The sequence below is a fragment of the Phocoena phocoena genome, chromosome 2 (genome assembly GCF_963924675.1).
Source record: "Phocoena phocoena chromosome 2, mPhoPho1.1, whole genome shotgun sequence".
NCBI lineage: Eukaryota > Metazoa > Chordata > Mammalia > Artiodactyla > Phocoenidae > Phocoena > Phocoena phocoena.
Window position 1 is genome coordinate 164,891,352 of NC_089220.1, and position 23,203 is coordinate 164,914,554.

At 45.4% G+C, this 23,203-nt stretch overlaps 1 protein-coding gene across 4 annotated transcripts in view; it reads right to left on the reverse strand.

Annotated features, from left to right (window-relative positions):
- Positions 1 to 726: 726 nt before the first annotated feature.
- The window catches only part of PIP4K2A (phosphatidylinositol-5-phosphate 4-kinase type 2 alpha), a 175,220-nt gene continuing 152,743 nt past the window's right edge, over positions 727 to 23,203 (reverse strand). For 3 of the 4 annotated variants that reach the window (XM_065871126.1, XM_065871127.1, XM_065871125.1), the window contains 4 exons: positions 14,835 to 14,948; positions 6,069 to 6,312; positions 3,933 to 4,036; positions 1,330 to 1,410 (listed from right to left, as the gene is read on the reverse strand). In XM_065871126.1, coding sequence (XP_065727198.1) covers positions 1,330 to 1,410; positions 3,933 to 4,036; positions 6,069 to 6,312; positions 14,835 to 14,948 — 543 coding nt within the window. Of the gene's footprint in view, positions 1,411 to 3,932; positions 4,037 to 6,068; positions 6,313 to 14,834; positions 14,949 to 23,203 lie in introns of all 4 variants that reach the window. The other variant, XM_065871123.1, reaches the window with a different exon arrangement.

Sequence of the window (23,203 nt, forward strand, 5' to 3'; positions counted from 1 at the left end):
GGTAAATACATGATCGATGTTGGAAATTTATAACTTGATTAGACACAGTCAGCACAGTTTAGGGCAATGAACTTGCGTAACCAGATCTGGGTTAAACATTTTCTTAAAAAAAAAAAAAAAAACATTAGGTTGATAAATGTGCATCGGAGGAAAACAACCCTTTTCCTTTTCCTGTAAAAGACCGCCTACCATTAAAATGTGACTGCAGGATACGCTTCAAAATATGACAGACATTTCACCTACACTGTAAAATGACTTTACATGTAAACTTCAAAAATCACATGCTGTACATTAAATTTTTAGATTCAAAAATATCCCTGTTTTCCTAATAATGTAAACAGTAATATTGAGGGTTTCAGTTAAAGGCAAATTCATAACAAAATACCACTGTTTAACTGGAAAATTGAGAGTTCTAAATGCTTTGCTCACCTTCCCACCATGGGAGATGTAGATGCCATTGCCCAAAACTGCACTTTTCAGGTAAGCTTTATTTTTATTTTGTAGCATTAATTACTATATTGCAACGTAAGAGTGTGTCAGTGAAGAAGCTCCAGGCAAGAAAAGAGAAGTAAGCAGTGTTCCTGGGCGTATTTACTGAGGTGAAAATGTACAGAGAGAGACACTAGGGGCATCAGCTTCCTGCTGGAGGAGGGACATTTGTCCCCAGACACCGTGAGTCCCGACACCTGAACCAGGATGCGCGGGAGATGCCAGCCTCCTCCGTCCAGCGCCCGGGGTGCAACTATTAAGGAGTGTCAGCGTGCGTGGTAGAAGTGTAACATCTGCAGTACGTTTTTTTTCCTTTTAATCACCATCATTATTATTATCATCATCATCATTATCTACATTATTATTACGATTACCGTCTCACATCTTTCAACTCCAAAAAATAAACTGATCCACAGTTTACCGTGTGGTGCCAACCTGGTTGGTCTGACATGCATTGCCTTCTCCCCTCCCCCCTGCATGTGCTCACTCACTCATTCATTCATTCATTCATCCACAGCTGGAATCAGAGGGTTACTACTCGAAACACACTCTGACCAAAGTCGGTTTCCACCAACCAATCCATCAATTTTTAAGATGCTCACGTGTGCGTGCGCACGCACGCCCCCCGCCCCCCCCACATACACACCCAAGTCAGAAATAGCTAGAGTGATGCTGGGAAATATCAGGTAGCTGTTAAAGCAAGTAGTCCCCAAATCAGTCATCTTGGCCTGAAGATGTAAACGAGGAGGTGTGCTTCACTGAGTTTGGTTTTCATTTTTCCTGTGCCGAAGCCACCTCTGTCCTTCCCACGCTCACGTCCGTCTTCGGCCATGCAGGACGTTACGTCAAGATGTGGCCAATAAAGTCCAAAAAGCGCTTGGAATACTGTTCTGGGTTCACGGTGGAGATCTCCGCACCAGCCTGGGCAGCGTGAGAGGAGAGGAACAGTGACAGAATTACTATCAGTAGCTGCAGGAGCTTCCACTGCAGCCGAATATGAAGCCAGTCATTTTCAAACCTGTGCAGCCTCTACTCGTAACTCAGAATAGCTTGGATATTGGTCTGAATAGCCAAGGCTCTTAGGAATCTGTGTGTGAAAGCGAGGCAGAGTCGTAGGACCAACAGATGCCACTGTCACACACACTGTGACTGCTGCCACTAAAAAAAAAAAAAAAATCCAACCAACCACGTTTGAGATGCTCCCGTCAAATGTGGAATCTGCGTGGCCTACATCAGAGGCCACGGGGAGGATGCTTCTGTTTCTCAAGAGAGCAGATGGGGGATTCCTTGAGAATGACACAAGCAGCAACATTTGGCCAAAGGGAAACTCGAATGGCAAGGACACAAGGACCATGTTCATTTTTCAGGACCGAGGTAAGCGGCTGGGTGCTCAGAAATGAGGGGCGACACCCACAACAGCAGGGGCGGTGTCAGCTGCCGGGGCTCTTTCCTGGCCCTGTAATCAGGTGAGACACAGCGCTGTGACTGCGTCTCCCCCGGAGGGGCACGGGCACAGGGGTGCCATCGTCCCCGTTCACAGAGACCTGCTTGGAGCTGGGAAGCCAGCCCCTCGCAGAGGCTCAGTGGGGGGTTTCCTATGACAAGGGCACAGTAGGGCCAGCAGACCCCCCCCCCCCCCCGCACAGTTACCAGCCGGCCTCCTGAGCTGCAAAGGCAGGACCAGAGTTTTACTAAGTCACCAGAGGCTGTTTTTACACAGCAGCTCACAGGAGATCCTGTAATTTCCCTGCCTGGCCTGGGCCCCTGGGATCTCCACGGAGGAGCCCCAGTTTTGAAGGCAGAGAATGGTTCCCAGCAGCAGCTCGACACAAACTGCACCCAACTTTAGGCCGTGTGCCGTATCGTGGAGCTGAGCTGGTGACTTACAGGGGAGATGCAAATGGAGCCATGTTTGCTATGGCACGTTTCCAGTTTCACGTGGTCTAGAATATCACAGCTGGTTTGAGGAGGGATGGGAACAAACACGGAGCACCCCCCAGTGTTCAGTCTGTTTGCCACACTGTTCGCCACAAAAATGTCATCAATAAGGCATTAGGACCCCTTCATCAGCTGGCGGAACTGAAGCGCCAAAGCGCTTCCTCCAGGTCACACACTGGAAAGGTGAAACAGGATTCCGGCCCAGCTCTGTCCTTGCAATACACCCAGCTGGTTCAACCAGGGATGAGCATCAGAATTACTGGAGCCTCTTAGAGGCCCCTCCCCCAGCCTCCTGGGCTGGACTCAGAATCAGGGAAAGGGGGGGTGCATCTGTCAGGCATACAGTTTGCAAATGGTGCTCAGGAGGCCGCGGTGCCAACCCCCGTGTGAGAACTGCTGTGTACCCTTCTCTCTGACCGATAGAGGATTCTTAACGCGTTCGGTGGGCTGGGTAGGTCGTGGTCCGTGCACTGCACACAGCGGGCACACCAGAAATAGTTGACGGTGTGACTGAAATATTTCTGTGGTAAGTGGGGTATGGTGTTAGGCTGGTTCCGTTGCTGACACGACAGCCTGTTTGACTTTAAAATAGAGAAAAAGAGCCTTTAGTGGAGGTTGACGTTCTGCTGGGTTTTGGTCGGCTCCACACTGTGGGGAAGCATCTCTCCTGCCAGTGTGAACGAGCCAGGGCACAAGTTCATCCCTGTGGGATGGGGTCTGTGGCCTTTTTGGCGCGCCTGAAAGCCAAAATGGATCCCTGCGATGCAAGCACAGTGGAGACTCACGACTTGTGAAGTCCAGCCGGCCAGGCGGGCCTCACTGGGAGATCGGGGGGCGGGGCTGGGTCCTGAGGAGCAGTCCTCCCTCTACCACTGCCTAGGACGCGATCCTGGCTGGCAAGTAAGCTCTTGCCCTCAGTTTCTTCACCTGTAAGCAGGAGTGCACTGGTTTTCCCTCACAGGCTCGTCCCGGGGACTCAACAAGTTACCATAGGCCGGGACAGTGAGAATTCTGAGCGAGGACAGCAAAGGTGAGGGGTTCGTATTACTCAACTTTGATCCTGCACTCAACAAATTGCTGTAGTAGAAAAAGTTACAACTGCTGTGTGGAAAGGAATGTAATATTGTGTATCCTGGAAGCATCTGAAGCAGAGAATAGCACTTCAGTTCTGAACATTTCATATTAAAACACTTAGTTGTCATCATTCAGCCCTTTTGTCTTTTGAAACATTTTTCGAACAAAAAAGAATTTGTATAATATTCTCACGATGCATGTGTCTGTTAATAACCCCGGTGGGTAAAAGAAGAGCCGCGCCGGGTTTAAGTGACTTGGGAGCGGCGGTCCGAGCGCGTGCTGGCTCTGACTCTGCATCAGAGCGTGACCCCTGCAGGGAACCAGAGCCAATGAAGGCCTGTGGGCAGCTCAGCGGAAAGGAGCGGACGTGAGCTGGTCCCTGCACGACAGGAAGCAGGGAGCAGAGAGGAAAACCAAACGGAGATACTTACGCCGTGTTTAACAGTTTTTGCAGCGTGGGCAGCTTTCTTTTTTGCATCATAATGAGTCAGAATGTCAATAATGGCCATAAAGTACACCTCTTTCCTAGGCGAATCTGTAAAGGGATGAGAGCGATGATTGTGGGACAGGTGATGACAGCACCTGGAAGAGTGCGAGCTGCTGATGGAGGAAGAGGTGAGGGATTCAGTGGGACGGGGGTCTGAAAACACAGGCAATAGAGGCTTTTCAAAAGGCTTGCATATCCCTATGAAACAGCTTAACTTTCTGTCCCCAATTCTCTCTCAATTTGAAAAGTAAAAAAGAGAATATAACCTCAGGATATTACCAGTAGAGGTGCAAGGGTGAGACTGTTTTTGTTAATCTTCATTTTCTTTAGTGATTGTGTATTGCTTTGGTATAAAGAAAAATGCTATTTAAAAAATACTCTAAAACAAGTAGAAGTAATTATGCTCCCTAATACTTTCTACCATTACATACTGTTCCTAATGAGCTGTTCACTAATTCTCATTGGATCTAGTATCAGAACTGGATAAAGGCATATATCACCTACAGTACCCATCTTCTACATATTTCCACAAATGTGATGCTGTTGCAATTATGAATAATATGAAAAAGTATATTTGACTATATCTGATTTTCTGTGTTGAAGAAACAATTTTGCTGAGCAAAATAAAAAACATAACAGGCTTCCCTGGTGGCGCAGTGGTTGAGAGTCCGCCTGCCGATGCAGGGGACACGGGTTCGTGCCCCGGTCTGGAAAGATCCCACATGCCGCAGAGCGACTGCGCCCATGAGCCATGGCCGCTGGGCCTGCGCGTCCGGAGCCTGTGCTCCGCAACGGGGGAGGCCACAACAGTGAGAGGCCCGCGTACGGCAAAAAATAAATAAATAAATAAACAACTCAAACTCACCTGGCTGCTATGCCATGAGACATTTTTTTTTTTTTGAGACATTTTTTTAAACAATGATGGACCAAAATTTTTATTACTCAAAAAATCAGAGGCCTGCTTTTATCTCTAAATTCTTTTTTCCATGTATAAGTAGCTAAGGTAGCATGTAATATTCCTACAAATATCTAACCACCCAGATTTTAAGGATTAAGATGGATCTCGGGCTTCCCTGGTGGCGCAGTGGTTGAGAGTCTGCCTGCCGATGCAGGGGACACGGGTTCGTGCCCCGGTCCGGGAAGATCCCATATGCTGCAGAGTGGCTGGGCCCGTGAGCCATGGCCGCTGAGCCTGTGCGTCCGGAGCCTGTGCTCCGCAGCGGGAGAGGCCACGACAGTGAGAGGCCCGCGTACCGCAAAAAAAAAAAAAAAAAGATGGATCTCACTTTAGAGAAGAGGGCCACAGACACCTTAATGGGGGAAAGAGCAGAGGATAGACACAGCAGCAAACTGGAGATTCTCACCCCACACCCTGGGCCAGCTTCAGCACTCCTGAGAAGGAAAGGGCTGGTAGCAATGAGATGCCTGCCCTACACGATGTCCACAGCGGGTTTGGAGTGGACCACGTATGTACCTAGCTCAGGATAGACTTGTGACACTTGAGATCCACATAAAAGAGAGAGAGCTAAGAAAAAGAATATTTTAAACCATTCCTTATATATGGTATGGACATTTACACAAGCATGTGCATATGTGTGTTGTGTATGTACAACACACACTTGTGTGATTTCTCTGTTCCCTCAACATCACACAATTCAAGGACCTCATCACATTACAGTTCAAAACCAGAGGTTACAGTTACCTTTAACATACTTTGTCCCGAAATCAATTGATCGGGACTCTTGAGAAGGAGTCTTACGGGGCAGCATGCGGTTTTTTGTTTTTTTTGCGGTACTCGGGCCTCTCACTGTCGTGGCCTCTCCCGCTGCGGAGCACAGGCTCCAGACGCGCAGGCTCAGCGGCCATGGCTCACGGGCCCAGCCGCTCCGCGGCACGTGGGATCTTCCCGGACCGGGGCACGAACCCGCGTCCCTTGCATCGGCAGGCGGACTCTCAACCACTGCGCCACCAGGGAAGCCCCAGGGCAGCATGCTTTTAACCGGGGTGATGATTACCAGTAGATAATGCAAAAAGAAAAATCCAACCAATGGTAAAAAGAGTTGATAGTAACTCAACTTACTTTCATGGCATTTAATTCCATAAACATCAATGTTTGGATCAAACTCGCCGGGAGCCAAGGGCGGTGAGCTGTTGAGCGTATTTCCAGGACTGTCGGGAGGGGTTCCAATAGGGTGGGTGCTGTCGCTCTCCCCCTCCTCCTCTCCGTCGTTCTCTTCACACTCCACTTCTTCCTGTTCGGCTCTCTCCACATCGTGGATTCCCACCAGGAGGCTGTAGTCCATGAGCTTCAGCTGGGCAAGAAACTGGAAGGTGGGAAGAGACATGGTCAGTTACGCCTTAAACAGCAACCCCAGAGTTAAAGACAGCAAGCTCACAAAAGGGCGGCAGAGGCGCGAAGAAGATTTCCGCAGGAGCAGCCAGGAGCCTCTTCAATGGTGCTGTCACGGTCCCTGGAAGTTCCTCCAGCCACAGCTGTAGCCTCACACTTCAGGCTGGCTCAGAGCTAGGATTATCTCCCTGAGATGCAAAGCTGGATGCTGAGAGGAATGCATTTATCACATGGAGGTTGTACTACACCGAAGAGCAGAGAGCGTGACTGGCAAGGAGACGCAGGGAAGAAAACGTTTCTCCGAACAATTAAGACTGGCTAATGGGGAAACCAGGGACCTCCCACGTAGCTTCCAGGGGAGCCCCTGAACGGCTTGTGAAAAGCACTTTGAAACGCAGCACACTCTGGGGCGGAGAGTATTATGCCATCCATCACAAATAAGCACAAGCGGCAGTGTCCCAGTCAGCCAGAAATGCCTGTCCTTCAGGCCTGCTGGGGGGCTTCCTTCTGACGGAAGCGGGAGCCGGAGACGCTCCTCCATCACCCCCTCCCGTGCCTAGCACAGTGCCTGCCCCGACCGACCCCCCCTTTATCTGGGGGCTCTCTCTGGCCCGTTCCCCTCGCCTCCACTGCGTACCCTGGATGCCCTCCAGAGGTCTGGGCACAGCTGGAGAAGCTGGATTGCCGGGTGGCAACATCTCCCACCCACATGTGTGTAGTGGGTGCAGCGTGGGTGGGGCTTGGTCGGGCCAGGTCCTGCTCCGCTTGCAGGGTGACAAGGCAAAAGCCCCCTTGCCCCATCCCTGCTTCTCCCTCTGGGCCCTTGGAAGGTCCCTGGGAAGTGGCAAAGGTTGCATGCTGCCCGAACTTCCCCTTCTGGTCCTTTGGCAAGGGAAGAATTTGATCTGGTCACGCCCCTGCCTAAGACCTTTCAGTAGAGTATCGTTTCTCACAGGGTGGAAACTAACACTGTCCTCGGGACCTGGGTAGTTTGGCCTCATCGCCTCTCGGGCCATCTTGAACCCTGTGCTGGCCTCTGGCCCCCTCACTGCGCCCCTTCACCTCCCACTTGACCTTCAGGTCTCAACTGCAGGGCACTTGCTCCCGGAAGCCTGTCCCGATCCCTGCCGGGCATGTGTGCACCGCACCCTTTCCCCGAAGGACACCTGGCTTGGCTGCATGCTCATTAGATGACTTGAGTAACTTCTGTCTCTTCCCCAAACAGCGCAGCCCCGCGAGGACCAGGGCTCTGGCCGATTTTGCCCTTGAAACTGCCATTATTAGTCAAATCCATCTCACCTGCCTTCACTAATCAAGGTCTTTTAAGACTTGCATGTCCTCCAAGGGGCACGTAGCCTAAACAATGATATCTGCCCGGCTGCTTTCTAGAAACTTGGAGTCAGCTGTGTCTAGTTTGAGCTGAGTTGGTTGAGACTGGATAGGACCACTGACCCTCCAGCTGGGCATGCGTGAGGGTCTTTTCACACGTGCAGAGGATGGAAAGCTCCACCCTTGGATCGTGCAGAGGCCAGTAGCCTAGTTAAACCCGTGCAGAAAGCCGACTCCCCTACCTTTTCCCAGTCGCCTTTCCTCACGCTCCCCGGGCCTCAGACAGCACTGCTGCTGCTTGTCCCGTAAACACCTCGAGCCCCTTGCCTTGGGGAGGCGAATCTGAGATTTGCTCTTCCCGCTTGGCTGCCTTGTGAACAAACCCCCTCTGCTGCAAACTTCAGCGTCTCTGCGTTCGGCTTGCACGTCGGGCACAAACGAGCCTGGTTCGGTGACACCCTCGCTGCACTCCTGACTCCCAGGTAAGTGATATAGCTACTTGGTATTTATTGAACAAGAGAACAGGATGCCTGCTGCTTCTTCCCCAGTCCTCCTTACCTCTCCCTAATTTCCCCTGACCCTTTCCTCTAAGAAAAATAACCACCCAAACCAAATAAAAACGAAGAACAAAGCAACAACAAAAAGACCTTCCTTTGAGACTGCAAGAGGCAGCACCTACTGGAAGCAAAACGAGACCATTTACGATATATCTTTTTTTTTTTTTTTCTGCGGTACGCGGGCCTCTCCCTGCTGTGGCCTCTCCCGTTGCGGAGCACAGGCTCCGGACGCGCAGGCTCAGCGGCCATGGCCCACGGGCCCAGCCGCTCAGCGGCACGTGGGATCCCCCCAGACCGGGGCATGAACCCGCGTCCCCTGCATCGGCAGGCGGACTCTCAACCACTGCGCCACCAGGGAAGCCCCATTTACGATATATCTTTCCTCTGCAGAGCAGAATCTCTTTAACACGTAGGTTTGTTTGACCTTCAGATGGTTGACCGTACAAATACACTATCAGGTGTGCTTTATGTATGAGAGTACAAAAGGGACTGCCTGTAATTAACCTGCCAAAGGTCAGGCAGGGAAGGGGTGATGACCAGGGCTGAACTGCCACATGAAGTAGGATGGGTCTCCAGGCACTTGTGCTGCTCTCACAACGTCAGCCAGGCCCAGAGCTCATTTCCTGGGTCTCTGATCTGTGGTCAGACCACTGCTTAGGCTCCTCTCCCAGTAAGGAAACATTTGTATTCAATAAATAAAAGTGAAGTTAGCTCCCAGCATCACCCACTAAACTATCAGTGAAATGAAAAATGCATCTCTTGACAAGAAGTTGTTCTGACATACCCAAGATCAAGGAAACCAGTTGCAGCCCCAAATGGGGATTATATAAGAAATGGGGATTATATAAATCTTCAAATCTGTGCGGCTGAGACAGAAATGGAAAAGACCAAGGACAGCACAGTGGTTAAGAGTGTAGCTTTTGCTGATAAAGGTGACCCATTAAAGTATCAGATAATCTTAAATAAAATTAAAAAAAAAGTTTTGGAGTCAGGTGGGCAATTAAATTTTGTTACTAGCTCTGTGCCTTGATGATAAATTCACCTCTCTGAGCCTCAGTTATTCTAACTATGAAATGGGACAACACCACTAAACTCACAGTGGTGTACGGAAAGGATTAGAGAGAATGTAGTGGAGGCCATGAAAAGTGCCTTGCGTGTAACAGTGGGCGCGGTTTTATCATTGTCCGTGTGGTTACTGTGGTAAAAACCTTTTTTTCATCAAGTAGGTAACTTAAACATGGGGACAGGCTCGAGTGAGGTGGGCCAAGAGGGGAGATGTGCTAAAGAGCCCATTGACTCCTCAGCTCTTATTGTCATAAAACGCCGTTTAAAATCTCTTCTAAAGTAGAGGAAAACACAAGGCAGCAGCAGACCTGAGATTCTTGCTAGAGAAAGTCCCTGCTGGGCATCACAAAACTACTGTGGGCTGAAGATGACAGACCCCAAAGAGAAGAGAGGTTCAGGGCTCCCTGGAGGGTCTACCTCCAGCTAACATTAGGAACTTAATACACATTTGCTATTTTCTGTCATCCCTTTAAGCTTCTAACTCAAATTAGTGATTTCTAAATACATAAGATTTCAAAGCATGAAGATTTTAAAATCTTTATAATCTCTAGGTCCCATGCTTTCCTATTTAATAATTATCCACCAGACCTTGATCAGCCTCTTTCTCCCTCAGAATATCCCACCTAATCTGCTTCCTTCATAATTAATTCCTCATTATACCAAATCTGAGCTAGTACCTTCCTCAAGGTTTTTATGAGCCCTGTCACACACAAACCCTTCTAGAAAACTGTGGCTAAAAAGCAGTTAATAAACTCTCCTTCTGTGTGCTGTCTTTGGAGAAATGTCTGTTTAGGTGGTCTTCCCATTTTTTGATTGGGTTGTTTGTTTTTTTGTTGATGAGTTGTATGAGCCGTTTGTATACTTTGGAAATTAAGTCCTTGTCAGTTGCTTCATTTGCAAATATTTTCTCCCATAGGTTATCTTCATTTTGTTTGTGGGTTTCCTTTGCTGTGTAAAAGCTTGTAAGTTTGATTAGGTCCCATTTGTTTATTTTTGTTTTTATTTCTATTGGCTTGGGAGACTGACCTAAGAAAACATTGGTACGATTTATGTCAGAGAATGTTTTGCCTGTGATCTTGTCTAGGAGTTTTATGGTGTCATATCTTTTAAGTCTTTAAGCCATTTTGAGTTTATTTTTGTGTATGGTGTGAGGGTGTGTTTTAACTTCATTGATTTACATGGGGCTGTGCAACGTTCCCAGCACCACTTGCTGAAGAGACTGTCTTTTTCCCATTTTATATTGCCTCCTATGTTGAAGATTAATTGATTGTAGGTGTGTGTTTTCTTTCCTGGGCTCTCTATTCTGTTCCATTAACGTCTGTTTTTGTGCCAGTACCACACTTTTGATTACTGTAGCTTTGTAGTATTGTCTGAAGTTTGGGAGGGTTATGCCTCCTGCTTTGTTCTTTTTTCTCAAGATTGCTTTGGCAATTCTGGGTCTTTTATGGTTCGATATAAATTTTAGGATTCTTTGTTCTAGTTCTGTGGGAACTGTCATGGGTAATTTGATAGGGATCACATGAAAAGATGCTCAACATCTCTAATTATTAGAGAAATACAAATCAAAACTACAATGAGGTATCACCTCACACCAGTCAGAATGGCCATCATTCACAAGTCTACAAATAGCAAATGCTGGAGAGGGTGTGGGGAAAAGGGAACCCTCCTACACTGTTGGGGGGAATGTAAATTGGTGCAGCCACTATGGAGAACAGTATGGAGGTTCCTCAAAAAACTAAAAGTAGAGTTGCCATATGATCCAGCAGTCCTACTCCTAGGCATATACCCAGATAAAACTATAATTCAAAAAGATACATGCACCCCCTGTGTTCACAGCACTATTTACAATAGCCAAGACATGGAAACAACCTAAATGTCCATCAACAGATGAACACATAAAGGTATGGTATATATTTATATACAGTGGAATACTACTCAGCCATCAGAAAGAATTAAATAATGCCATTTGTAGCAACATGGATGGACCTAGAGATTATCACACTAAGTGAAGTCAGAAAAAGACAAATACTGTAAGATATCACTTACATGTGGAATCTAAAATACGATACAAATCAATAGATCTACAAAACAAAAACAGACTCACGGATACAGACAATAGATTTGTGGTTGCCAAGAGGGGTGGTGGGGGAGGGAAGGAGTGGGAGTTTGGGATGAGCAGAGGTAGACTATTATATATAGAGTGGATAAACAACAAGGTCCTACTGTACAGCACAGAGAACTACTGATATATTCAGTATTCTGTGATAAACCATAATGGAAAAGAACATGAAGAAGAATATGTATAACTGAGTCACTTTGCTGTACAGAAATTCCCAAACAACACTGTAAATCAACTATACTTCAATAAAATTAAAAAAAAAACTTCTTTACAACAGATTTGAATTTACTTTTTACTAAGTTTATTAACACACGTGTTCTGCTGAATCACCACCTCCCGACACATCTGTGATGCGGGATTAGAACTCCAGCCATCCCGATTTAGGTTATATTTAATCGCTTGTTGAGAGCCGTAATAATCCTCTCTTGGAGTACTTTATCTGAAAACAGTCTCAGCTGTGCTGTCACAAACATCTTTAACCTGCAAGTTATATCAGCAGTTTAGGAGTTGTGGCTGCCAGTGGCCTCAAATCCCAGTCTGAATTTAGTAGCTGTGTGTCTTTGAGCAAATTACATAGTGTCTCTGGGCTCAGTTTTCTCATCCATAAATTGGGATAACAGCACTCAGCCTCAAGGAGTTAGAAGAATGAAGGGAGAGAATGACTAGACAGGAAGGACTTATGCTCTACATGCTCTGTAAGTGTTGGCCGCCAACCATCCTGCTACCCGCAGTGCCCCCTCCCCTCCCCACCGCCGACCCAAGACGTGAGGGATGAGATGGCCTATGATGGGGCGGATGCCACAGGACACAAAGCACAGTTTTGCATTGTGTGAAATTTGGATCCCAGTGTGAGCCGACGAGAGAGAAGCGTGGGCCCCGGTCAGAGCGGACAAGAAGCGGGTCAGAGGGCAAAAGTGACTTCTCACTCTCTGTAGAGTGCTTTCTTCTGGAGAAAAGGGTCCACATATACTCATGTGTAAAGCTATCAGAACTAAAGTACTTTGAGCGGCATATGAATAGAACAGAATTTCAAACGCAGAAAAAAGCCCCTAGGTTCTAATTTTCCTACAAAAATAGTTACTGAGCTGTAGTAAACTCATCTTTTACTTAAAGCATTGAGTCAGCCCCCAGCCCCCAAATCCTGTACTTAAACAGGCCGGCCAGCTAAATTAGAAAGCATAGACCTGATGGAAAAATGAAACGAGATTACATTCTAGTCTCATTATCAAGATCAGATGTCAAGCTACTTCACCATAATTACCTGCTTAAAAATTTAATAATGCTTCTGCATGAATTTCAAAACTAGACACTTACGGACCATTGAGAATTTATTAAAATGAAAGAACGCCTCATGCCCTGCCTCCAGTTCAACAAAACAGCTAAGTGCGAGAGCCATGGATGGGGTTAAAATTATCCAAATCCTCTAATCAAGACACTGTTAGAGACAATGAAAGGGCGAAGAGAATCCTTGTGTAATTCAACTGTAAATTTGAACGGCTTCAGTTGCATTATTTGTGGGGTCTAAATATAGTAATATACAGCCGACAGAAAAGATGAAAACCATCTTTCTAGCAGATCAGAGAACCCTAAGGCCTATTTACCATAATTGCTAAAACAATACGATTCTTGGGATCAAAGACTTACAGAATAATGAACAGAGTTCTCCAAGAGCGTGGCTCCCTGCGTCACTGGGGTCAGACATGGCTCCCTGCGTCACTGTGGTCAGATCAACTTGACCCCAAAGGAAAAGGGAAACACTTAGCTAATATGCATTTTAATAAAAACCCCTGACAACTGAGGGAAAATAAATGCTTAATAACGAGAAACCGGAGAAAAACTTCTTAAAAAAAGACACTTGTATCCTTCATAAATAACCAATATCTAGGTTCTAATCAAAGCATATACATGATGTAGGTTAAAGTGCAAAACAATTTCTTAAAATAATTTATAACCTAAAAAGAATCATGAACGAATTTGGTCAGTCTGCATGTCTCGCAATGAAAGATGTTAGAAGATTAAAAAGAAAATTATGATACTGCTTCTACCCTCATGGGGGATATAATCTAATCCATGACATTTGTTCTTCGGCCCAAGTCATTTTGTTTGGGTTCTTTTTTTTTTTGGCCATGTGGCTGGTCTTGCCGGGGGGTGGCGTCTTATTTCCCTGACCAGGGATGGAACCTGGGCCCCGGCAGTGAAAGAACTGAGTCCTAACCACTGGACCGCCAGGGAACTCCCAAGTCATTTTGTTTTTAATGACACAGGAAAATCTTTCCACAAAGCCTCTCTGAGGAGCAGATCTGTACTGGTATGTGGAGAACTGTACTTCAAAGTTAAAAAAAAACAAAACAAAAACTGCACACACATGAACAAAAGTAACAGCTAAGAGGGCTTCCCTGATGGCGCAGTGGTTGGGAGTCCGCCTGCCGATACAGGGGACACGAGTACGTGCCCCGGTCCGGGAAGATCCCACATGCCGCGGAGCGGCTGGGCCCGTGAGCCATGGCCGCTGAGCCTGAGCGTCCGGAGCCTGTGCTCCGCAACGGGAGAGGCCACAGCAGTGAGAGTCCCGCGTACCGCAAAAAAAAAAAGTAACAGCTAAGAAAAACATAGCTTAGTAACTGTTTAAATTAGAACTCTCCTTGCACTGTTTTGTAACCAAACAAACTTCAAGAAAAGAACGTTTTTCCTTAATTTATTTCTAGAAGAATTATATATAAGGAAGTTTGGTGGGAAAACTGCAATGCCATTACAATAAATGGAAGACAGGGAAAGGTGTATTTTTAATTCGTATAACAGCATTTACAAAGAGAGCTCCATTACAGACTCAAAGCCCATTTTCACATAGTATTTTATTTCTCACAACATCCCCCATGACCCTGGTGTCCTAAACTGCCTTTCCCATGCTGTGGCAAGGCTGTCTTGATGGGCCCAACGTCACTAACTTCACAGAGGCTGGCGCAAATATGAAGCATTGAGTAACTGAGGCTGGGTTTTGCAACACCAAGATGTGGTTCAGATGGAGAAAACCCCGAATTCAGGTAGTTACTATCCACTTGCCGACACGCTGTGCTCTTTGACAGAATGCCCTCAGTCCCCTCAGCCCCAGCCCTGGCTGCCATGGGCAGTCAGTCTACCCCCCTACCCAACAGAGAAGACGGGTACCGGAGGGAGGGGAGACCAGAAGACGCCGCATGCTTTCTTTTGCTTGTCCTCTAAAGGGGGGAGCTGCTGAATTGGCACAGTTCTCTTTTAAACCGGATCACATTTGAGATACACCTGTTTATATCTGCTTTGGATGATGTACAGCATATGTTTTTGCCTCGGTTGCCGATTTAAATAGACGGTTTTAAGAGCTCCTGAAAACCCAGTACTGCTGGCATTCATACAACGGGCCGTCCCTTCTACTGCGTTTCTTTTTCTTACCTCAACATCCTTCTTCAGTTTTTCCAGGAATACCTTTTTGTTATTGTCATCAATATAAATCTTTTGACCCTCGTTAATGAAATCATTATCCTTTAAAGTTGGCAGTTCTTTGGCCTAAAAAAAAAAAAAGAAGAAGAATAAGAAAGAAACTTGACTAAAATCTAAAAGACATGTATGCTCTCCAATCCTGGAGGTTAAGTTTCCACTCTTGGAAGCTGAATCTGCCCTGTTCACCGCAGAGGTCTTACCCAAGGCAACGACATGTGAGGTGGCTTGAGTGCCGCAAGGGGGCACCAGTGAGCTATGACCACTGGAAGCATTTCCACTAGGAATGGAGGGTCAGGTGTACTCCATATTATGAGGCTTTTGTAACAGATTTCATGGTTTTCATATGAACGAACCTGACTGCTTTCTTAGATTCACTTTCTTAAAGAAGGTTGACAAGAAGTCTCCTAGGTATAGAATTCATACCCTTGGAATTCTTTGTCAGGAACCCTCAATTTTCTTACTGGTATAACCCAACTCCACCCGTCCCTGACAACACACACACTTTTGGGATAGCCTTTGCTGGGTTCATGTTACAAATAACATGTTATCTTGCTCAGAAAAGCACCATCCATAATCCTATCTAATTTCTGAGTCAGGAAGAATATGCAGCCAGAGGTTAGCTAGCTATCTGCCCTTCTAAGCCTTCCTGCACACCGCTCCAAGAAGGAAATTCTGTTTTCATCTGGGCAATATCGAAGGAAAATGTCTTCTAGAGTAAAGCATATTAAGATGAGAAGTTCTACCCTTTAAAAGTAAACGAGGGTAGTGAGCTGGCAACTAAACTATGCTTAGGCTGGGCAACAGAAAGTAATGCGTGATTATCAAAATATGGGTCACAAGCAAAGAAAACAAACCAAAACACTAGCTTGTACTGCAGCATATAAGGTAATAGAGGCATATAGCTTTAAAACAGTGTGGATCATTCAACTTCGTGCAACCTGAATTCTGGGAGCGTTCAAAACCCCTCCCCACACCTTTGGGCTGACCTTATAAGAAATAACCACTCCTGCTTATTTCTTCCAGTTGAAAGGAATCCAACATAATACATTGCCTTTCTTAGTATACTAATGAATGCCTCCTTTCCATAGTGTGAACTAAATGGGGGAGGGGAAAAAAAAGGAAAGAACGTACTGTCCTTCCTGGTCTCCACACTACCTCTCCCTCATTCAGATTGATTAAAAGCTCACTGGGTACATCTGTCTACTGAACCACCATCCAAATCCCTAAACTGCTCACTTTTTCCTTTCTTTCTGTAAGGTACACACACATGTATGTAGACTACTCACATCTATCTGTACACACACACACACACACACATGCATGTATATTATGCAATTCTAAATTAGCTTTGCTACTCATTTTAACTTTGAGAAAATGTACAGTTTTGTGAGTCTCGAATTCGACATAACTATCGCCAAAATAATTATCCTTACAAAGCAGGTATAGCAAAGCTCAGAAATCCAAAGATTCCATTCAATAAGCGGTTACTGAATGTCACGTATAGGAATATAAAAATGAATAGGTCAACATTTCTATTCTAAAGGAGTTTGTAATCTTGTATGAGACGCACCAAAGCAAGTAGGTAAGAAAACAAGGCAGCATGAGTTTGTAAGGCCGATAGATAAAGAATACGGTTCTTAGGGAGAGAGGGTCTACTTTCAAATATTTTATGCCGAGTCAGAGTCTGGGGAAATGAGATGCAGTGCCATTCTACACAAACACTAGGGAGGGGCCTGGTAGACTAACTCTGTAAGTTCATCATTAATCATTTAAAAATGTAAAATGTGAAAGAAAACGCTGAATGCGAAGATGGCATGTTAATGTTTGAGTCAAGCACGCAGACCTGAAGTTCTTTTCCTAGAACTGAAACATAGTTTCACAGTGAATGCAATGCAAGGATCTGAAGTTTAACAAAGTCAGAGGCCAGCGGAGAAGCTTTGTCAAAGGTACAAAACTGGGGTGCTTTAGAAAGCGCTGAAGCCAGATTTATGCACAAACACAGGAGATGGAGAGGGTCATGGTTCTCCAGGCAGACAGCTCGGGCATTTGTCTGTTTAGGGGACGGTGGTGTGTGGTTGGGGGCATTGAGGATTAAGAGCTGCCTGAACTCTGCAACTTTTTTATATGTGCAAGCAGAGCAGGGGAGAGGGATTTTTGTGCATGGGTGCGTGTGTGCGAGAAACCTGAAGGCAGGGATGACAGGCTACAGACAGCGGTAAGCGACCCGTGTTGGTGATACCAGTCTCATTAATGCAGATGAATGCCATTTCAGGGTCACCCCAGCAGCATTACCTCATGTGACAGGGAGAGTATAATCCTACCTCGTAACACTCTGGACACCCTGTACTTTATTACTAGGCTTACTTGTGAATTTCGCAGGCACTAGGGATGAATTTAGATTGGATCAAATTCAAAAAAGGGCAACCAGATTGGTTAAAAGACTTAAGGGCGTATTAAAAGGCTCAAGAGGTGCAGGCCGGTCCTTAGGGCAGCTGCCAGAAGAACCCAGCACTGGTCCAGCAATGCCCACCCTCCGGTGTCAGCAGGATGGCAGAGGCTTTAGGAGCACAGGGTTTTGGAGACGTGAATCCTGAGGTTCCCACCCTCTATCCACCCCTTACTTGCCAGGGGCCAGTTTCTGGACCCCCTCCGGGCCGTTTGCGTATGTGTAGAAGGGGGAGACCCTGCTAAGCCCTTGACGTGCCTCCATGTATTTAAGTGCATTATCTCATTTACTCTTCGAAACAACCTTAACTCTTACTATCCACCCTTTACCAACAGGGAAACTGGGTTAAGTGAGATAACACCGCTAAGGTCTCACAGCCTGGTAAGTGGAGCTGGTAAGCCGGTTCCTGCGCTGAGATGCGGACCCGGGCTGACTGACTCTTAGTACAACTCGACCTTTAGCTGAATGACTGAGGATTCGACCCAAACCCCTGTGACATTTAAATAGTGAGGCGAGTGGCACTTAGTGTCGTCACTGCCGTGAGCATTCAGTAATGCTGCACAGAAGACGTTTAAAAGCAGAGATGAACTTTTTCTACTAAAAACTGAATGACGAGGGTGAAGTCACCTGACAGTAACGCACCCTCAAGAAAACCTTGTTGCCTGGCTTCTTAAAAATGTCAATATATCCCTCTGATAATGAGCAGCATTTATACTAAAGACACACTTTTTTTTTTTTTGAGGGCAACCGTTTTGCTATGAATTAATGAACATCATAAACTCTCGGTGTGACACTGCCCACAAAGGTGATGTCTGCAGAGCAGCACAGAAATAATCGTGGGCAGCAACCGGTCCCACCCTTTGCTTTGTGACACTGAATTACTTGCACTTAGCGGAGAGTTTTGAAAGCCTCAAAGTTACTGGGTCTGGTTCCTTTAATGGGCATCTTTCATACCCTTTCTAGCTCAATGCAGATACCAGTCAGAGGGCAGAGGAAAACACCAGGGCTGAAGACATCAGCTCAGAAGCACTTCTGAACTGTGGACTCGGACGCTGGCCTCCAGCCAGCGGTCAGCCACCTTTCTGAAGTGGTCGTAGGTTGAGTCTTCACTTATTAGCTCTGAATTAAGTTTTCCTGGCCAGTTTCATGTAGACTGGGAGCCTCCAAATGTGATGGGGAATTGCAGTACCTCACATGGGACTTACTGGGAGGCAGCACCAAGGAGGCTGAGGCATGGGATGGGCCTGCTCTTCCTGCACGGCCCTCCCCAGTCTGTCCAGCCTGGCTAGGGGAGTGAGGCTGTGTACAAACAAACCCAGGACCAAGGCCAGCACAGCCCAAGTCTAAGGCTAGTTCCCTTTTGCAGGAAGTGACTGTACTAGGGTGGGTTGGACTCAAAATGGCATTCATCTCTACTAATGTGATGTGTCAATGTACAAACACAGCTAAAGGCATAAGCAGATCGATGTCAGTCCCCCTGCAACCAAGCTATCCTTATTTTGTTGTGTGGATAAAATTGGCAGAGTGAATATCCCCGGCACTTTCATGCTGGGTGATGCCAGACCCCACGTAGATTCAGTATGGCCCAGATTTCTACTTGGGACACTGAAACGTGAGCTTCTGAGCACAGACTGGACCCAGGCCGCCAGGGTTGTATCTCAGCTGCTCCAGTTATTAGCTGTGTGACTTAGAGTAAGTTACTTAACCTCTCTGTGACTTGGCTTCCTCATCTTTAAATGGGGGTTAGCAAACCACACTGTTGTGAGGATTATACCCATTCATACACCTAAAAAGCTTAGGGCCCTGCTTGCCATGTGGAGAGTTATATAAAACTATTCTTGTTATTTGCTGGTCATATTCTCAAGTATGGCATGTGTATCTAGAGAAAAGTTCATCACTGATAAATTCAGAGCAAGATTTTTTTTAAAGTTGCATATTTTTAAAGCATACTTAACACTTTTATAATAGTTGGGGTGTTTAGACCCAGCTGCTCAATCTGTCCAAACCTCAGTTTCCTCATCTATATAGTGGAATATTAATAACACCTATCCAATGGGGTTAGCGTGTGGATGACATGACACGAAACACATGGTGCTTGGCAATGAGAACTCACTAGATATTAGTCTGCGTCTTAGTTACACATGAGCTTTGACCATGATCAATACTGTTACATAGTGTTTCGAACTACTAAAGAATACAGACTTGCCCATTATCTTCTAGCCTTCCTGATTTTCTAAAAGAAGTAGGCTCTTTAAATTTGGGATATCAGTAACCTAAGCCATGTTTAAGATTGCCTGTTTTCAGGTTTTATTATTAGGCACAAACCTCACGTGACTTTTCTACATCCGGCCTTTAAGTTCTGAAGATACTTTCCTTATTGCACACACACCTAGCACACACAAGTGCAAGGTTATTTCACTTCACTGTATCAGACAAGGTGCATTAGAGGCTACGTTGGCACAAGCCCCTACCTTGCCTGCTGTCCAAACCTTGACTGTGAATTCTCTTGGTCAGAAAGACCTCTCGTCACCGCAAAAGCTCTCCCTAGCCAGAAAACCTCACTGAAACCCAAGTGAGAATAAAATGTTGCTTTATAATAATTGGGTAAGTTAAATTTTTAGAGTAATAAAGTATATTTTATTCCTATGGAATAAAATACTTCGATATCTATGGCCAAAGAGAGAAATTTGCTGACTTTTGTTTTACCTTAATTTTTCATGTGTTTAGTTTTTCTCAGCAAGTAGGTGATAATAGTAATTTAGTGAATGTGATTTTGCTGACCTAAAGCAAAAATTCACTAGTTGGAATCCCAGTAGCCAGAAAACACCCCCAAAACTAGAAAGTAATAAGCTCCTTGGGAACACTTCACTTGCTATGAGCTGTAAAAAGAAAATTGTTTCATTATAAACATTCCCTCCGCTGCTTTTTGTAACTACACTATTGGGTGAAAAGTCTTTTGTTTCTTGGGGTTTTTTTTGGCTGCGCTGTGTGGCTTGTGGGATCTTAGTTCCTTGACCAGGAATTGAACCTGGGCCCATGCAGTGAAAGTGCTGAGTCCTAACCACTGGACCCCCAGGGAATTTCCAGTTTTTAGTTTCTTTTAAGGCACAGTATTATATAGGCTGTCGCTTGGCAAGTCCATATTCTTCAATAGTAAGAAACACACTATTAACAGTGTCAGTCATGGTCAAAGATGCTTTATGTGCAACTAAAACACAAGTGGACGTAAGAGTTGAGGTATACACACAACTGCATCAGGGCTTGAAGATAACCAATGTGTGGATAGTATTCTAAATGTATAAATGCTTCTGAATATAAGGATTCCCTAGGGTTCAATAAAAGATATAAATGATCTCTAAGGAGAGATTTGGCTAGGGGTTTGAGATTAAAAAAGGAAAAATGTTCAGAACGAAGAGCTACAAAGTCCAGAGCTTTCGTTTTTAGAACTGTGCCTCTGTGGCCAGCTCGGCAAAGACCCAGGCGTAAAGGCAGTGGCCAGAGAGAAAATTAGATTCCGGGAGGGCAAAGGAAGCACGGGGCTCTGCTTCCTCCCATTAGAACGGCAGACAGGAGGTTTTTTAAAAAGACAAGACATTAGAACTTCCCTTCTAATATAAAAATATTTAGCACTTTTTATAAACTTTAAAATTACTAAATTTTGCACATTCTCTGAAAACAAAAGATAATGCTTATCAAAAGGATTTAAATCTTCTGTTTCAAAAAGAAGTTAACCTGTTTGTAATATCTAATTCTTTCATTGGGTTCTGTGACCTGGTGTGCGATTGCTGTCATTTGCATGGAGTTTAGTAATACTGAATGTGTTAAGAGTTAGTAAAGCCAGAAATTACATGGAAATCTTAATTAGATCTTTAATGTCACTAAAATGTCTTTTGGATGACTCAAAAAATTTTAAATCAAATATTTAAAATCTACATTTACAGCCAAAAACTTTAAATACAGAATTCAAACTACAATGTACTGGATTTAACATCATTATACAATTAACTTTTACAAAGAGTCTATTAAATTGCCACTAACAGGAAAAAGAAAAAAATACATGTACTTAAAATGCACAGAGCCAAAATTTACATAATACAGTCACGTTTAAGCATGGAAACCTTAACAGAAAGATGGAATGTACTTCTGTCACACTCGGAGTGTTTAATGCAAACAGGATTCTGGCCCCAGAAGGTTTCAATGCAAAGGATAATGCATAGCATAGCACTCCCTGATTAAAGGACTTGTATTTCAGAAAGAAATGAATTTTTCCTCAATGTGCTCATTTGACAACCTGTTTTTAAAAAGTCTAATTGTAACCTTCGACATCTAAGATTGCTGCCTGGTGTCCCTTTGATGGGCCGTATTATGACACTCAGAGCTGAATGCACAACACAAAAAACACGTACTAACTATTGTCTCAAGTTAGGGACTGCTTATTATGTTCCTGATTTACTTGTTAGTCCAAGCTCACCTAAATAAAAATAAACTTGCAAAGAAAGTATAAGCCCCTTTTCATGAAGTTGCCAAAGTAACTTCATAAAAATTAGAGTCTGGAATTGCTGAACAATCATCGACAGGAAGACACTGGAACTCACCAAAAAAGACGCCCCACATCCAAAGACAAAGGAGAAGCCACAAGGAGACTGTAGGAGGGGCGCAATCACAATAAAATCAAATCCCGTAACTGCTGGGTGGGTGACTCACAAACTGGAGAACACTTATACCACAGAAGTCCACCCACTGGAGTGAAGGTTCTGAGCCCCACGTCAGGCTTCCCAACCTGGGGGTCCGGCAACGGGAGGAGGAATTCCTAGAGAATCAGACTTTGAAGGCTAGTGGGATTTGATTGCAGGACTTCAAAAGGACTGGGGGAAACAGAGACTCCACTCTTGGAGGGCACACACAAAGGGTGCGCATCAGGACCCAGGGGGAAGGAGCAGTGACCCCAAAAGAGGCCAAACCAGACCTACCTGCTACTGTTGGAGGGTCTCCTGCAGAGGTGGGGGGTGGCTGTGGCACATCATGGAGACAAGGACACTGGCAGTAGAAGTTCTGGGAAGTACTCCTTGGTGTGAGCCTTCCCAGAGACCACCATTAGCCCCACCAAAGAGCCGGGCAGGCTCCAGTGCTGGGTGGCCTCAGGCCAAACAACCAACAGGGAGGGAACCCAGCCCCACCCATCAGCAGACAAGCGGATTAAAGTTTTACTGAGCTCTGCCCACCAGAGCAACATCCAGCTGTACCCACCACCAATCCCTCCCAACAGGAAGCTTGCACAAGCCTCTTAGACAGCCTCATCCACCAGAGGGCAGACAGCAGAAGCAAGAAGAACTACAGTTTTGCAGGCTGTGGAAGGAAAACCACATTCACAGAAAGGTAAGACAAACGAAAAGGCAGAGGACTTTGTACCAAATGAAGGAACAAGATAAAACCCCAGAAAAACAACTAAATTAAGTGGAGATAGGCAACCTTCCAGAAAAAGAATTCAGAATGACAGTGAAGATGATCCAGGACCTCGGAAAAAGAATGGAGGCAAAGATTGAGGAGATGCAAGAAATGTTTAACAAAGACCTAGAAGAATTAAAGAACAAACACCTAGAAGAATTAAAGAACAAACAGAGACGAACAATACAATAACTGAAATGAAAAATACACTAGAAGGAATCAATAGCAGAATAACTGAGGCAGAGGAACGGATAAGTGACCTGGAAGACAGAGGGTGGAATTCATTACTGCGAACAGAATAAAAAAAAAAGAATGAAAAGAAATGAAGACAGCCTAAGAGACCTCTGGGACAACATTACATGCACAAACATTCAAATTATAGGGGTCCCAGAAGGAGAAGAGCAAGAGAAAGGACCCAAGAAAATATCTG